Source organism: Lynx canadensis, chromosome E2 (assembly GCF_007474595.2).
Source record: "Lynx canadensis isolate LIC74 chromosome E2, mLynCan4.pri.v2, whole genome shotgun sequence".
Classification (NCBI taxonomy): Eukaryota; Metazoa; Chordata; class Mammalia; order Carnivora; family Felidae; genus Lynx; species Lynx canadensis.
Window position 1 is genome coordinate 18,475,282 of NC_044317.1, and position 17,049 is coordinate 18,492,330.

Genomic DNA, 17,049 nt, shown 5'->3' on the forward strand with positions numbered 1-17,049 from the left:
CCTCATCAACCTGTACTCCATTACCTCCAAACAATCTCCTATTTATTCTGAGCACAGTCAGCAATGTCCCTTTCTCTGAGCCTCCTCCTTCTCAAAGCTCACCTCCTGTAGAAAGTCCACAGAAACCACTGAGCCTGACAGGGGGCTGCAAAGACATAGGCTTCAGGAAATAAGCACATTGGGTAGGCACGTACAACACCACTACTAGAAGGCGGGGGGCAGGAAAAATGCCCCTAGAAAGGCACTACCATGCGGCTTACTGTCAGGTGAGGAATGCACATCTCCAAACCTTGCTGAGCTCAAAGTGGGTGGTCCTTCATTTGCAGAAGAAGCTAGATTAAAACACCCCCTTAACATGACATGGTCTCAGATAGGTTTTCTCACAGGGCCTTGCTCACTTAGATGGCCTTCAGAAGGGCAAATGACCATCACACAGAAGAAGACAGATGACTGGACTGAGGGTGGGAGCAGGGCCCAGCCCAAAGAAAGGGGACCAGTCCAGCCACCTGATCTGAGCCACACAGCTCACGTTCCAGACTGCCCAAGCCCTGTGTTGGCATGTGCCTGCCAACAAGGATTTGTTCTGTGGCCATTTCCTACTCCTAGTCCTTTCTCCCCAGGCAATCTCAATCTTCATGGGGATGGAGAACATGACTTCATGTCTCTATGCATCTTCCCCAGGTGCACTTATGGGTAAGGCAATGGCCAGCGGAACAGAGAGATGCTTGGTCCCCACCTCAGAGCACCTGATCTAATGATGAGACCTCCCCACCCAGGAAATACCCCAGACAAATCCCACCCAAACCACAACTCTCTGTAGATGGTGGTAGAACAAGTTTTTGGAGTCAGATGGCATCTGTCTACTGTAATAGACAGGTGCCATCAGGGTTGGCCATGAATTTGACTCTGGAACTGGGAACTCATGCTTTCAGCTGCAACTGAGGGGTTGGGAGGCAAGGTTGGACAGTGCCCCATTCCCCTTGCCACACACACACTGGAGCCCCAGACTGTGATCCCAACAGAGCAGGAAGCAGGCTCAGGACCCAGTCCTGTGGCTACAGAAGGAGCAGGAAGCCTGAGTGTATTCCTCACTACATTCATTTGTCATTCTCCCAGACACGGATAATCAATAGCCAGTTAGGAAGACTGCAAGCTCCAATTAGATAAACTGCTTGATCAATAACTGCCAGAATTAGGAACTCTTGGGCAAACCTACAGGCTTTTGAAAGAGTCAACACCTTTGTCAACATCTCTTGGGAAACCTCCCTCTCTGCTATAGCTAAGTCCACTACTCCCTCTGCCAGGAAGAACCCTAACAGCCTGGCATCACACAGAGCTCCTAGTGCACAGCAGCTAGGTCAGGCCTTGGCACAACACTGTCTCTGGCAGGTGGATGCTGGGTCTTCTGGCCAGTGATGAAACCTGGCCCAGAGGGTGAGCAATGAGGTGTCCTCTGCGACCACACCATCACAGCCTGCGCTTCCCAGCCAGTCAGGGTTTGTTTTGTTGAATCCATTTGGTGCAAAGAAGATGTGAGAAACTTTAAGAGAGAGCTAGAGAAAGCCCCAGTTTCTTCTTCGCCTGTGGCCAGCACAGAGCTGGTCTAAAGATGAAGGCTTCTAGGGGCGTCTGGGTGGCTCAGTTGGTTAAGCATCCAATTCTCGGTTTCGGCTCAGGTCATGGTCTTGTGGTTCATGAGTTCGAGCCCCGCATCAGGCTTTGCACTGACAGTGTGGAGCCTGCTTGGGATTCTCTCTCTCCCTCTTTCTGCCCCTCCCCCGCTCACTCTCTCTGTCTCTAAATAAATAAATAAATAAATAAATAAATAAATAAATACTTTAAAAATAGATGTATATTTTAAAGATAAAGGTTTCCCTCCCTTTCTCATACAACTCTGACACGTGACCTGGAAATCCCCCTAGGGAATGCCAGCCCCCAACCTCACAGGAAGTCCTTGACTGACCCCACGACCACATCTGGAAGCTGATAGGGAATTGATGGAGCACAGGACATTAAGCACTGAAGACAAAGTGGCAAGAGGCTTTGGGGTAACTTCTGCAGGAAATGCTGCTCTGGGCCAGTTGGCTGGGGCCAGAGAGGACCCAGTCCAAAGTCCTTGGAAGGAAAGCTAGGTTTCAGAAGGAAGCTGGTCCCAGAGCTCCTTCCCCTCCACATGGGTAGTTCAGGAAGCATGGACAGCAGTCAGCAGGCCCAAGCCTGAGAGGAACACCATGGGGAGCACTCTGCAGGGGAACTTGGGGAGGGGCCCTCACTGCCTTGGCAGAATCCTGTTCTCCTACAAAGCTTACTTCACCTCCTATTTAAGCCATCACATATTCTTTTATTCACAACCTTCCCAAGCCCACCATTATGCTTGTAGCACCTGGTGGTGCCTATGGTCAGCCTCCTCTCCTACCCAGTCAGCATCCTGCCTAAGAACCAACCAACTCTTTCTTTTTGTGCACCTTCCTTCAGCTCCCACCAGTACTGAAACCTAAAAGATTTTTTCAGGTATCAGGGAAATCCGTGGATCCAAAGACACAAACTCCTGGTTGAATCTGGCCTGCAGGTTAGTATTTGTTGGCACAGAAGATAGTACGTAAACATGTGAATGGATTCCAACATTTTACAATCAAATTTTCTGGCTTCTCTTTAGAAAACTGGAATGTCTGGGTGCACAGAATCCTCTGGGCTGTGTGGCAAAACTGGGAAAAGATGAGCAGCAGCGGCTCCTGTAGACAGGGCGTGGTCACACTAGCTTGTCCCAGGTCCCTGTGGAGCAGATGTTGTGGGTGCCCTGTCCCACATGCTCCGGCCCGCGCCTACGGTGCTGCTCCTGTGCATGTGGACAGCTCCCAGTGCCAGTGCCTGCATCTCCCTGCTTCTTTGCCTGAAGATTTTCTCCAGCACTAGCTGGCATTCAGGACAGCCCAGAAGTGCCAGGGATTTAACGCCCCACCCCCTAATAAATTCTCGACTCATACAGGAGTCAGTGTATTAACACCCACCCACCTTCTTGTCCCTCAGTGGTACAATTCTGAGGTATGTCCCATGTGATTATTCACAGGGCTCCCAGTGGGAGTTCCAGTGGCCCCCAGGAAGTCTACTTCTTCATATGCCCTTTAGTGGCTTCCTCCCTTTCTGCCTTACCTTCCCCACCCTTCATCTGTGCTTACTGGAATCATATCCCAATTAAATGATCTGCTCCCAAGTCTCAGAGCTCACTTTTGGGGAAACCCAAACCGAGATATCCTACTATTCTCTACCTGCCTGGCCCCATGAACATGGTCCTCAGAGCACATCCTTCTGATCAAGAGCTGCAAGATATCCCCCCACCCAGGGGCCTCCCAACATCCCTGAGACAGGGCAGACTCACCTCCCCCGAGTAACTGTACTTGCCCCTGAGGATTTGCCGGTATAGCCTGGTGCGGTTGTCATCCTCAAAGGGCATGGTGCCACTGAGCAGGATGTAGGCAATGACACCCAGTGCCCACATGTCAACTGAGTTGGTGTAGGGCTTGCGGACCAGGACCTCGGGAGCAATGTACTCGGGTGTGCCACAAGTGGTCTTCATCAGACAGTCATCACCCTTCTTGCGGGCACTGGCCAGGCCGAAGTCAGTGATGATGATCTTGGAGTCAGTGCCTGGGTGGTAGTAAAGCAGATTCTCAGGCTTGAGGTCTCGGTGTGTGATGCCCAGCGCATGCAGATATCGGACACCATCCAACACCATCTGCAGCACCCGTGTGGCATCACGCTCAGTGAAAGAACCCTTGGCGATGATGCGATCAAAGAGCTCTCCACCAGTGGCCAGCTCCATCACCATGTACACACGCTCCTGCGTCTCAAACACCTCCACCAGCTGGATGATGTTGGCATGACGCACCCGGCGCAGCACACGCAGCTCTGACTCACATACCTCTCGCCCTTCCCGGTACTTGGTCTCAATCATCTTGATGGCATACGGCTGCCGGGTTGCACGGTGCTCCACGCGTACTACCCGGCTGAAGCTGCCTCGGCCAATCAGGGCTTTGATGTCGTACTTGGCTGTCACACGTGGGTCAAACTTAGCCCTATACTTAGCCACCCTGGCCCTGCGTGGTGGTTCTGAGGGAGGCTCTGTGTGGCCGGCAGTGGGGGCACCAGGGCAGGGGTTTGCACACTGACTGGCTGCTGGGAGCCCAGCTTTGAGAGCACCAACACTGTCCACCTCTGTGATGAAGTGCTTGTACACATCACTCTTAGTGCCACTGAAGGGCTCCACCTTCTTGACGAGATCCAGCTGGACATCCTTTGGCGGCTCAGGAAGGACCTTGCTTGTCCCACAGCCCATCACGGACACGGGGGCATCCTCTCCAACGAGGCTGGCAGGACCTGCTCTGCAGGCAGTGCCCCGTCTACACCTACGCAGACAGAAGAAAGGGCAAGTCAACATAGCCAGAGATAGCTCTGAAAAGATAGCAGCCACCCTCCTCACCTATTCTCCCTTGCCCCTCAATAAATGTAGCCTGAAGACCTGACTCTAATATGGTTCCCTGGAAGGGAGGATGGTGTTGGCCCCTGAGTGCTCAGTGAAGGGTCCAGATGAAAGGTTGGGTCTGAGCTCCATGGTCTTGACTTATATCTCCCTGGATCTGATTCTCATGCTGCTTTCCAACACCAAATGAAGGGCAGGAACATGCATGGGGCTCAGCTGTCACTGCCCCCACCCTCCTCCCTACTCTGTCTGGGCCCCTTATCCTAGTTGAAATTCTGTTTTTTTAAATGTTAAAATCATTCCTCTTATTACTCTGACTCATCTTTCCTGAAACGGGGGTGTGGAATGTTGGAAGCCGACTCTCCAACACTATCACCCAGCAGGGCTCAGAAAGCAGCTTCTCCAAGGTGTCCCTCATGGATATCTTTCCTCGCCCTCTAGCCTCCTGCAGGGGTTGATTCCTTCCTACAACTGCTGCCACCACTACCATCACTACCCTGGTTCTCTGCCCTAACCTTACTCTTTTCTAGATGGTTCTCATTACTTTGCTAATACACCATCTTCACCTGGCAGTTTAACATCTTGTTCCAGGGTCTTTCACTTCCCCAGTTCACCATACAATGCCACACAACCCAAGGCTGGCTGAAATCAAACCCTGTGAACTTAGGACTACAAACCTTAGCACGTTGCCACCAGGTAGCCACCAAACTATCTTGGGCTTCATTTAAGAGACAAAGGAGACCATGAACTCAGAAACGACACTAACAGTTTCATCTAGATGTGACTCAGGCTGTGGATCAGAGTACTCTGCTTCCTTGGGATGAGGATCCAAGAGCTTCTCCATTTGCTTCCCAGACAGAGATGTTGCAACCATTAACACCCTGTGGCTGGTAGGGCCTGGATAAGGTAAAGTGTTGAAGTAATGCTTTCCAGAAGTCACTTCTACCCTGGCCATACTTCTCTATCTTGAGGGCCCCATGGGTGAAAGAAGAGGGATGAGAATTTCCTATTGATGCTGCCATACAGAATTAGGAGTAAAATTATCAAATCAGAGCAAACATTTATTAAACATTGTAAAGGAAAAAACCAGCTATTCCCCCTTCCTATGTAAGGAAATAAACAGTTCTTCCCTACTGTGTATTTTTCTTCACTCTGTGTGTCTCCTCTACCTTCACAGAGAACACTTCATTTTGACACCTCTGATCACATGTGTGGTGTCCCCACCCCAAGCAATTCTTGTAACACCAGCCAGATGTCCTACAATTTAACTCAATTCTGACACTGTCTACCCAAAGGTAGCGTCAGATCCCACAGGTTAAGGGCTCAGGCTCCCTAAGACTGCCCTCGCCCTTACACACACTGCAGGTACCAGTTACAAGTCTAGGTTATCACCTGTGTTTCTGACCAACCGATCACAGACAGGGGTCCCAACAACCTCCTCCTTGGGTTCAATCAATTTACTAGAGAGATTCACAGAACTCCCAGAAACACTTACTTACATCTACAGTTTATTAAAGGATATGATAAAGGATACAAGTAAACATCCCGATGGAAGAGATGCACAGGGCAAGGCACATGGGAAGGGGCATGGAGCTTCCATGCCCCCTCTGGGTGCACCACTCTCCCAGCACATCTACGTGTTCACCAACTCAGAAGCTCCCCGAACACCCTACTATTGGGATTTTATGGAGGCTTCATCATGTGGGCACAATCAATCATTAACTCCATTTTCAACTCTTCTCCCTTCTCAAGAGAATAGGAGGCAGGGCTGAAAATTCCAAGCTTCTTATCATGGCATGAGTCTTTCTGGTGACTAGCTCCCATCTAGGAGTCACCTGGGGGCCCACTCAAAGTCACCTCATTAGAATAAAAAACACTCCTATCACCCAAGAAATTTCAAGGGTTTCAGGAACCTGTATCAGGAACTAGAGTCAAAGACCAAATATTAGAATAACTGATGCTCTTTATGCTCTTATCAGTTAAGAAATTACAAGGGTTTCAGAAGCCATGTGCCAGGAACTGGGGGCAGACACCCATATATATTTTTGTTTACCTCACAAACATCTACTAGGTGCTAGGGATTCAGGAATGGTAAGACATGGTCCTGGGTAGATTATATTTTAACACACACAGACACAAAAGCAAAACCTGGTCACTAAGGTCACAGTGCAAATGAAGAAAACATCATAAAAACAGATCATTTCAATATAGCATGTTAAGTGTTAAGCTTGAGAAACAACAGTAGACATAAGGAGAGACACAGGAGTTAAGGAAAGCTTCCTGGAGGAGGTGACCCCACAGTGAATTTCGAGTAAGGATGAGTCAGGTGAGGAAACGTGGGAATGGTGTTTCAGGCAGAGAGCACAATACACTCAAAGATTCAGAGCCCCAGAATAATACCCTGTGTCCGGGAATGGGCAGTTTGGTGGTATGAAGACAGGACTGGGGGTGGGGTGGCTTCAAGTTCTTGAAGCAGCAGGAACCAGGTTGTGGAGAGCAGCACAAGGTAGGGTGAGGAACCAAGACCGTCCAGGGAGGTGACTGGAACTACCAAAGAGTTTACAAAGAGAGGCAATCAATCTGTGTTTAGAAAGAAGTGAACTGGAGGAGGGTCAAAGTAGATTAAAAGGGCCAGGGAGGAGGGTGGTGGCCCAGATAGCAGGGTGGAACGGAGGGGTGTCAGCAGGAGAATGGACAAGGACTAAAAGCTAGATATAAAGAGTGAAAGGAGGGGCGCCTGGGTGGCTCAGTCGTTTAAGCGGCCGACTTCGGCTCAGGTCACGATCTCACAGTCCGTGAGTTCGAGCCCCGCGTCGGGCTCTGTGCTGACTGCTCAGAGCCTGGAGCCTGTTTCAGATTCTGTGTCTCCCTCTCTCTCTGACCCTCCCCCGTTCATGCTCTGTCTCTCTCTGTCTCAAAAATAAATAAACGTTAAAAAAAATTTTTTTTTAATAAATAAAAATAAAGAGTGAAAGGAAGGAGAGAGGGTGACACGCTAGTCCTTTGCTTGGGCTCCTGGGCAAAACAGCCAGCAGCATACCAGGAGGGACAGGTTTGGGAAACTGTGGGAAAAGATCAGTGTTGGGTGTGTTGCAGGGCACGTGCAACATCCATATGACATTCACTGTGGATCACTGGAAGTAGAATCTGACATTTGAAAAGAATCAGCGTCAGAGATTCCATGGCTAACCACGGGTGGTGCTTTGAGCTAAGGGGCGACGCCTAACCCACCCCCACCCTCACCCCCGGGAGAAGCCAGCAGGCCATCCGATCAAAGGCAGCGGAGGGAGACACAGGCAGGTTTTGCTGTGGCAACTTGGGCATCACAGAGAACCCATAGAGGCTACCAGATTCCAGTGAGTCAAGGGCCTGCTTCTAAGGTGGTGATACTGCCCAATGTGGCTAATTCTTTCAAGGAACAAGCTCATCACTGAAACATACCCAAGAGCTCAATTATCAATCAATCCATCAGATAAAAAGGAAGAATCTGGAGACCACAGATTAAGGGCTCAGATTTTAATCAACATGTGGATATGACTGTCAGTCGAATGAGGTATATCTTTCCTCACATGAGGGAAGATTCCTCCATCAACTCATCCACATTTGCTGCAATTCTCACCCAAATGTCGAGGAGATCCCACACAGTAGCTTAGGAAATCATGTTTAAACAAAGGCATTTAGAAACAAGCTTCTTTTTCACAGAGGCTAAAGATTAGAACCGTGGACAGGAATTCTGCAGATTCATCTCTTTCAGGGAAAACACAATACTCTCAATGTAGTCAAGGGCTGCAGCTCAGGAAGAGGATAGTTCTTGGGCCAGGTTTCCTGAGGCACAATACAGGGCCCTGATCCCCAAGACCACTGGTAAGCAACATCTATCACCATTCAGAGAGAAGACAAATGGCACAGGTGACCCAGCACGGCCACTCAGATGTCTTCTCCCTGGTGAGGCAGAATCCTAGAATCGCAAAATAAATAACTGTTTCCAGGCATATGCACTGGGTCTTTTTGTTTAAATGTGCACATCTAGTCTGGTCTTGCTGAGAAAAACTAAGGTTTACAAAAGAAAAGGCCTGACTTCTCACTTTAAACAAAGTATGGGCAGGGATCTCAAGTCAGCACTAAGACAGCCAAGGAGTACCCCTCTCTGACCTTCCTTCTTCCTTTCTGGGACACAGTTTCTCCCACATCTATTTCAATTAGAAACTCTTCAAAGATAAGCTGATGCTGGTACTCCACCTTCCCAACTACAGATGAACAGTAGAGGACAGAGGCTGCTAGCTCAGGGGGAGGGCAACAGCCGACAGCCCCCAGGTGATCACAGCTGCTCCACACTCTAATCACATCTGTAAAAGTCTCCTTCGGCAGAGGTCAGGTGAAAAGGCAAACGGGGACAGGGAAGGCATCCGACAAAACTTCTGGGAATAAGGGCAGAATGTTTTCCTGCCCCCAGCTCTCCTGTGTAGCCCCCAGCACAGTGACCAGGGTGTGAGACAAGACTCAGGAGGTCACACCTCGCCAGCTATCACAAGTCACTATTCCCTTTCGCGACACCAATCCTAACACATCTTTCAGAAAGAACTGAACTCTCTAAAGTCGGCCTCCATACCCTCAACTCCCAACCTCCTGCCAAGCACTCCTCAAGGAGTGCCAGCATGTTGGATAGAGTGTGGTAGTGGGCATGAGCATTCAGCACTACTGTCCTAATACTCTACAGAAACGAAAGGCCGAGAAAAACATAAACTTGTCCACAGCCACTTAAGATAGTGACTGCCAAGGAAGGACCTAAATCTCCTGGTTCTCCATCCAGAGCTCCTTCCATCACAAGGGAGACTCCGCAAGTGCCTGGATCTCAGCAGAGGTCGCCAGGTCAAGGCCTCTACCCTTCCTCACACCACTCTGCTAATGAATTAACAAACCTTTACTGAGGACCTTTTCTGAAGGATCTGTATTATGAAACCTCCATTCCAAGTACACTCTGGGTCACACTGCTCACTGCTGTACTCTAGATTGCCTTAGAACACTAGAACTGTCAGCCCCCTTGAAGGAAGAGGCTACTTCTTGGGTTTCTAGAACTCTCTGGCACCCAGCAAAGTCCTGAGCTCAGAGCAGTGATTCGTGTTTGCTAACAATGAGTGAAAGGTGGACTGGCTCTTGGATTTCTACCTGCTGCAAGGCACCAATTTCAGAACCTCACAAATTTTCAAGTGTCAGGAAGAGACCAGACTGGTGGTTAAAACAGAGCTGTGCTCTTTCAGTGCCTGTGTAAATGTCCTCAGTGACCAAGGAAGCTGGAGCTCTCAGGTCTGTTTGAGTCTTACAGATTGTTAATTGAACTCCAAATCAAATTTGTCCACAAGCTGCCAGACCTGACCCATGGGAGAGAGGGGGCGGGGCCTACAATGGATCTTGAAACAATTTCCTGGCCACGGAAGCCAACTGTGTGGCTCTATCCAAGGCAGGGGCCCATATGCACCCAGCCCTCTCCAGTAACACCCCCTAAGATTGTTCTCCACAGAAAAGCTTCATAACCTTTCACCTGTAAAAGGTTATGCTCTATGTTTTGAAAAACTATCTATCAAAATGAAGTAGACAGTAATCTCCCAGTAATCCCAGAAATAAGGAACTACTAAACAACACTTCTAACCATCATGGGGCAACAGAGATACCAGGCAAAAGAGCTTGTCACTTTAGATGAAAACTCCTAAACAAGGACCTCTGCAACCTTAGGGAGAGTAAGTGATTCTGCTTTTTCAAACTGGGAAACTGACACTGCATCTAGCAATTCCACTTTCAGAAATAATGCTATAAAACCACTTTCATGAGTATGCAAAGGTGTATTTGTACAAGGAAGTTCATGGCAAAGTTCTTTATAATAATAATGGACATTACCCAAATATCCATCAGTAAGAGAATAATTAAATAAAGATCCATTCATTCAATGGAATACTCTGAAGCTGTTGAAATGAATGAGGTAAATCCGTATATACTGACAAAGAAAGATACCAGTCAATTTTATTGAATGGCTTCGTGCCAGGATCCATATCAGTGATATAGTAAGTCGTTTAAAATAGCATCTGAAGTATACATCCAATGAGGGGGTTAAAAAAAGATACAGACATATATGTAGAAAAAATATCCTAGAAAGGTAAAAGAGAAACTTGATGGTGATTGCCTCTAGGGTGAAGGGAACAGAAGGAAGGAAGGAAGGAAGGAAGGAAGGAAGGAAGGAAGGAAGGAAGGAAGGAAGGAAGGAAGGAAGGAAGGAAGGAAGGAAGGAAGGAAGGAAGGAAGGAAGGGAGGGAGAAAGGGAGGGAAGGAGGAAGGCAAGCAGGCTTTGACTTCTCACTTTACATATTTCTGTGATTTCTGCAATGCTATTTTTTTTTTAAGTAAGCTCTACACCCAATGTGGGGCTTGAACTCATGACCCTGAAATCAAGAGTCCTATGCTCTACTGACTGAGCCAGCCAGGTGCCCCAGCTATTTTTTAAAATCATCACTACATATTACGTTTTTAAAGTTAACAAAAATATATACTGTAGAAATGTACAGACTATTATACAAATTTTGTAAAGTGCCAGAGGAATATACACCAAATTATTACAGTGTTTGTCTAAAGACACTGTGCATTATTCACTCCTATGTTTTAACTTTTTTTTTTTTTTTTTTTTTTTAAGTAGGCTCCATGCCCAACATGGGGCTTGAACTCCAGACCCTGACATCCCAGAGTAGCATGCACTATAGACTGGGCTAGCCAGGCGGCCCAGTTTTAACTTTTAATATTATTTCATAGGGGCGCCTGGGTGGCGCAGTCGGTTAAGCGTCCGACTTCGGCCAGGTCACGATCTCGCGGTCCGTGAGTTCGAGCCCCGCATCAGGCTCTGGGCTGATGGCTCGGAGCCTGGAGCCTGTTTCCGATTCTGTGTCTCCCTCTCTCTCTGCCCCTCCCCCGTTCATGCTCTGTCTCTCTCTGTCCGAAAAATAAATAAAAAAACGTTGAAAAAAAATTAAAAAAAAATAATATTATTTCATAATAAAAATTGTTATGACTTCCTTTTTTTGTTTGTTTTAAAACAGCTCCATGCCCAGCCCACACAAGGTTTGAACTCACAACCCTGAGATCAAGACCTGAGCTAAGATCAAGAGTCGGATGCTTAACCAACTGAACCACCCAGGCACCCTGATTTCTTTTTAGAATATAGTAACTCAGGACACCACTTCCCAAGGACTCCAGTTAGGCATCACTGCTTTACATGGTAATAATTGGTGGGCAGAGACTCCTGCCTTAGGGCTGAGAGGAGAAAGTTCAAAAGTTTGCTGTGTCCTCATTTAATCATGACCCCAGCTCCATCTAACACATCCCACCACTGGCCATCCCACCATCAGAAATACAGACTCTGGCAACGTACCTGGAGTTCTCCTTCCAAAATCCCAAAGTTCAACCCACAAATATTTACTGAACTCCTGCTGTGGGCCAGGAACCCTGCCAGGGGCTGTGACAGGCAAAAAGAAGGTTGCCATAAACTCTACTCTCAAGGAACTTACAGTACAGATGGTCCCACATCAAGAGTCTCTCTTATGATGCCCTTTGAGGCCACTTCAAGACTGGTAGCCTGGAAAGGGACCCTCTGAGATAATTTTCCTCCGCAAAATGAAAACACGACATTTTTTTACTTTAGCATCGTATCAGACACCATGACAATAGAAGGCTGTCCCAAGAATTAGCTCAGTAATGACCTAGCCAATACAAATCCGCTTAGTATTCACTGAGTAAGATTCTTGGAAGGAAAGGGATTTCAAATAAATAAATCTCCTTCTAGCTCTCAACAAGCAGAATTACTTCCATTCTTCCAGGGCTGTACTTCTCAAAATTTTCTCTATGCACCCTGGTATTGAGGGGGACAGCTGTTCTCAACTATCTGGAAACTCAAGGGTCAGTACTTTGGCATACCTACAGCTCATTCATATCATACAGTCGGGAAGCTCTGAAAAGGACAAAATTGCCCACATAACATGTGAACACTTGTAAAGTAAAACAGAAGGCCAAACCAAAGCCTCACTCATTTAACTATGAACTTGTGACTGACAGAGATCCCCAGTATCTATTTCAGATTCCAGAGACAGTAGGATCTTCAGGGGTATCCCATTCCAAGTGAGGTGCAACTCTAGCTCGGTGTCAGGGGCAAACAGGTTTCCTGACAGCTGTACTTTCTCTAGCTCATTTATACAACTTAAGAAGTTCAGGAATTGCAATTAAACGGGGAGAAAGCGCTTATACAACAAACCTACCCTCTAATGAGTCAGCATTCCAAATTTCTTCCAGGGGAAGGACCAACTGCAACTGCCCTGAGGAGAAGCACAGTTTTGTCATAGCTTTCCTTGATAAGCAGAAATTACCTTGAAGAAATTACATAAGGCAGCTTCCTACATGAGACTCAATTTGAAGAGCCAACAGGCTTCCTGAGATCTCCTTTTGATAAGGGACACACTCTGGGAGAACAGCCATTAATAATAACAATGTCTTCCATTTCCTGAGTTCCAACTGTGTTAAGTATCTTATATGCACTCCCACTCTTCTATGCAAGTACACACAGTAGCCATGATTACTGCTATTTTGGGATGAGCAAAGTGGGACTTCAAGGACCTCAAGATCTCACAAACACCAAGAAATGAATCCAAGTCTTTCTGATTCCAAAGCTCAAACTACTACCACAAACTACTCAAGCGAATCATACTGCCTCCCCAAAGTATGGGCAACGAGACTCTAACAGGAGTCCATATGGCACAGCTAAGCCCTTCCCAATGGACAAAGAAGACCCAACAGTTTCCTAGTGCAATGACAAAGATGTTCAACTAGGGAGCAAAGTCAGCTGAAGTGTTGTTTTTAGTTTTTTTTTTTTCCCAAAATACAGTTTCCTACCAGATTCCAGATATTCTGAATCAAAATATCAGAGTGAGACTCTTGAATTTGTATCTTGAAAAATTACCCCATGAGATTTTAGACCATCAAAGTTGACAAGGCTGCACCACCTACCACATGCATACATATGCATGTGCAAACAAGAGATACACATTTGCTGTGCTCATCTCAGATCGCGACCCCTAATAGGGGCTCAGTAATATAGCTGAATCTGGTTCTAAAACCAACAACCCATCCCAGTCCATTCAGCTCCTACTTTATAGCAGGCACAGAGCCAGCCAGACACTCAGATGCAGACAGGAGACTCACTCCCACCATCACGCGACACAACATGATATACTCAACAGTAGTCACATGAATAAAATGACCGAGGAGCCAATGGTTACTTGTAAAGCAAGAGAGGCTTTTCCAAGGAAAGGTAATCTAAGATGGATTTTAAAGGACAGACGTAAATTTTCCATTCTGGTGGTTAGGGGTGGGGTAAAGAAGAGTATTTCAAAATGTATTACAAGTACAAAAATGAAAAAATACAAAAGTATTAAAACACTGAGCTCAGAAGGTAGAAGTGCCCAGGTATTGACTTCCGGGTCATGCCTCTACCAGATTATGAAGAACCCTGAATGCCTTACTAGTGAAGCTTGGACCTCATCCTATAGGCACCAGGGATCCAGTTTCATGCAGTGAAGGACTTATTCAAATTTTCAGGTGGAAATTATCGCTTCAGCAGCTTCGTGGAGGGAGAGTGGGCGTGGGGAGCTGAGTGTCCCCTTATAAACTGAAGGATGATGGCTTGCGGAGCAGGCAACCCGGCTAGGCTCAGGCCTGCTTTTTCCCAGGCTGAACACGGAAGCGACCAGCTGCCCCGACAGCTCCTAGCGTTCAGTCGCAAAGGCGAGGTGTGAAGTAGGTGCCGGACACGTAAAGGCAGTGAGGACAACCTGCTTAGTTCACCGTGACCGACGCTGGCTGGTTGAACAGCGGGCAGGGCAGCTGACCACGTCCACCAGGCCCACACAGCCCCAGACATCGGGGCCACCCAGCACAGCAGCACGTTTCGAGACCAGTCCAGCCTCGTACAACGGGGATCCCAAGCAGCCACCTGGCCTGTTCCCCAGTCCCGCAGGCCCCTGCACACTGGGCTCCTGCGGGGCTCCCTGGGCAGGGATAGGCCCAATGCGCCAGGAAGCGACCGTGGCCGCAGGTCGTCAGTCCCTCCCGCCCGTCGGGCCGTCGCCCTGCGCCGTGCCGCCTCACCTCGCACGGGCGGCAAGGTCTTCGGCGTCTCGGCGGCTGTGCTGACCCTCCCCGGACCGCGGACAGGGTCGCCGCCGCCGCCATCCTCAGGCGTCAGCGTCGTGACATCATCACAGCGCGCGCTTTACGCCAAAACAAACCCAGGCCGCCCCTGGGGCGGGGAGGGGGCGGACCCTCGGGAGAGCCCGGCTACGCTTATAGCGCCTCTCCCAGCGTGGCCTGCCAATCAACGCCTTCGGGGCCGGGACTTACTCTCTACCGGCCGGGTGAATCAAGTTAACCCTGAAAGTAGCTCGACCTTAGGCACCGAGAGGAACCGCGGGAGGTAGAGACAGAAGTGTCAAAATTTCTTGTTAGGGCAGAGGGTGCTCTGTAGTGCGAGGGTGGGGACATAGTGCGTTTCAACAGAGGTTTCTGAGGTGCCTCTGGGACTCTGCTAAGGATCATTTTAAAGTTCATTAACAAATCAAAAATTTGTAACTGCAATTGAAGTAATTTAGGCATTCAGAAGTGTTAATTTGGCTGTCATCACGGTGGAGTTGCAAATGGTTGAGGATTGGTGAAGGCTAAGTCAGTCTTGCGCTAGCTTCGGAGTAATGAGTTTTAAAATTTTTGTTATTGTTATTGAATTTAAGTGTATCCTGAGATTTTGCAAATCAAGTAGATTTAAAAAAAAAATGCTACCATTAAGACTTCTCTATAAGGGGCGCCTGGGTGGTTCAGTCGGTTAAGTGTCCAACTCAGGTCATGATCTCCTAGTCCGTGAGTTCGAGCCCCACGTGGGGCTCTGTTCTGACAGCTCAGAGCCTGGAGCCTGCTTCGGATTCGGTGTCTCCCTCTCTCTCTGCACCTCCCCCGCTCGCATTCTGTGTCTCTCTCTCTCTCTTAAAAAGTAAACATTAAAAAAAAATTTTAAAGACCTCTATAAGATCAGAATTATCTCACTACTTTACAATAAACTCAAACTGCAGGGGTAAAAAGTAGATGACACAGGTGATAAGGGCATTGTAACCTCCATCCATCTACCTCATTTCAGTCTGTTCATTTGTTAAAATATTGAGTATTTATTTCGTATGTTCAATTGTCTTTGACTGTATAAGCCAATGTTATACTTTAAAGCTAAAAAATACATTAACATCAATAAAACATCATGGTTTGTTTTATGCAGTAGAGTTTCATAAAAGATTTTATTTAAGGGACACCCGGGGGGCTTACTTGGTTGACTGTCCAATTTCAGCTCAGGTCATGATCTTGATCATGAGGTCCGGTCCCAGATCAGGTTTGCTGCTGTCAGAGCAGAGCCTGCTTGGGATCCTCTGTCCCCCAACTCCCCCAGCCCTCCTCTGCTTGCACTCTCTCTCTCTCTCTCTCTCAAAAATAAACATTAAAAGGGGCTCCTGGGTGGCTCAATCGGTTGAGCCATCGATTTGGCTCAGGTCATGATCTTGTGGTTGGTGGGTTTGAGCCCCACTTTGGGCTCTGTGCTGGCAGTGCAGAGCCTGCTTGGGATTCTTTCTCCATCTCTCTGTGCCTCCCCACTCACACTGTCTCTCAAAATAAATAAAGAAAAGCTTTAAAAAATTAAACATTAAAGAAAAAGATTTTATTTAAAAAACACCTTTAGGGGTGCCTGACTAGCTCAGTGGAGTGGATGACTCTTGATCTCAGGGTTGTGTGTTCGAGCCCCATACTGGGTGTAGAGATCACTTTTTAAAAAAATTAAAGGGGGACCTGAGTGGCTCAGTCCATTAAGCGCCTGACTTTTGATTTTGGCCCAGGTCATGATCTCACAGTTCATAAGATGGAGCCCCAATTGGGGCTCTGTGCTGACAGCACAGAGCCTGCTTGGGATTCTTTCTCTGCCCCTCCCCTGCTAGAGCTCTCTCTCTCTCTTAAAATAAATAAACATTTTTTAAGCTATAAAAAAATGTTTTAATTAAAAAAAAAACCTTTAAAAATCACTCCTCTCCCCCGCCCCCACAAAGAATCACTTCCAAAAGTCTAGTGTGATAATTAAGGGCATGGACTTGGGGCCAAACAAACCTGGGATCATATCCCAGATACTTCCACAGCTGTGTGACCTTGGGCAAGACATCTCCCCTCCTTAAGCCTCATTTTTCTTATGTTTTATGGGGATCATAATCCCGACCCCACATCATTGTTGTGAAAGGTTAAAAGTAATATGGAATTCAATGGGGCACCTGGGTGGCTCAGTTGGTTAAACATCAGACTTTGGCTCAGGTCATGATCTTGTGGTTTATGGGTTTGAGCCCTGCAAGTGTCTCTTAATTTCCGCTCAGGTCATGATCTCACAATTTGTGAATGGAGCCCCACATCAGGCTCTGCACTGACAGCGAGGAGCCTGCTTGGGATTCTATTTTTCCCCCTCTCTCTGG

At 47.7% G+C, this 17,049-nt stretch overlaps 1 protein-coding gene across 4 annotated transcripts in view; it reads right to left on the reverse strand.

The window, feature by feature from the left end:
- PSKH1 (protein serine kinase H1) overlaps window positions 1-14,762 on the reverse strand; it is a 27,779-nt gene extending 13,017 nt beyond the window's left edge. Inside the window, exons 1-3 of one of the 4 annotated variants that reach the window (XM_030299655.2) lie at window positions 14,654-14,762; window positions 12,769-12,825; window positions 3,377-4,403 (exon numbers count right to left, since the gene is read on the reverse strand). In XM_030299655.2, coding sequence (XP_030155515.1) covers window positions 3,377-4,333 — 957 coding nt within the window. In that variant the 5' untranslated portion in view covers window positions 4,334-4,403; window positions 12,769-12,825; window positions 14,654-14,762. Of the gene's footprint in view, window positions 1-3,376; window positions 4,404-5,154; window positions 5,257-12,768; window positions 12,826-14,653 lie in introns of those variants that run through there. The other 3 variants (XM_030299654.2, XM_030299653.1, XM_030299657.1) reach the window with 3 other exon arrangements.
- Window positions 14,763-17,049: the final 2,287 nt, after the last annotated feature.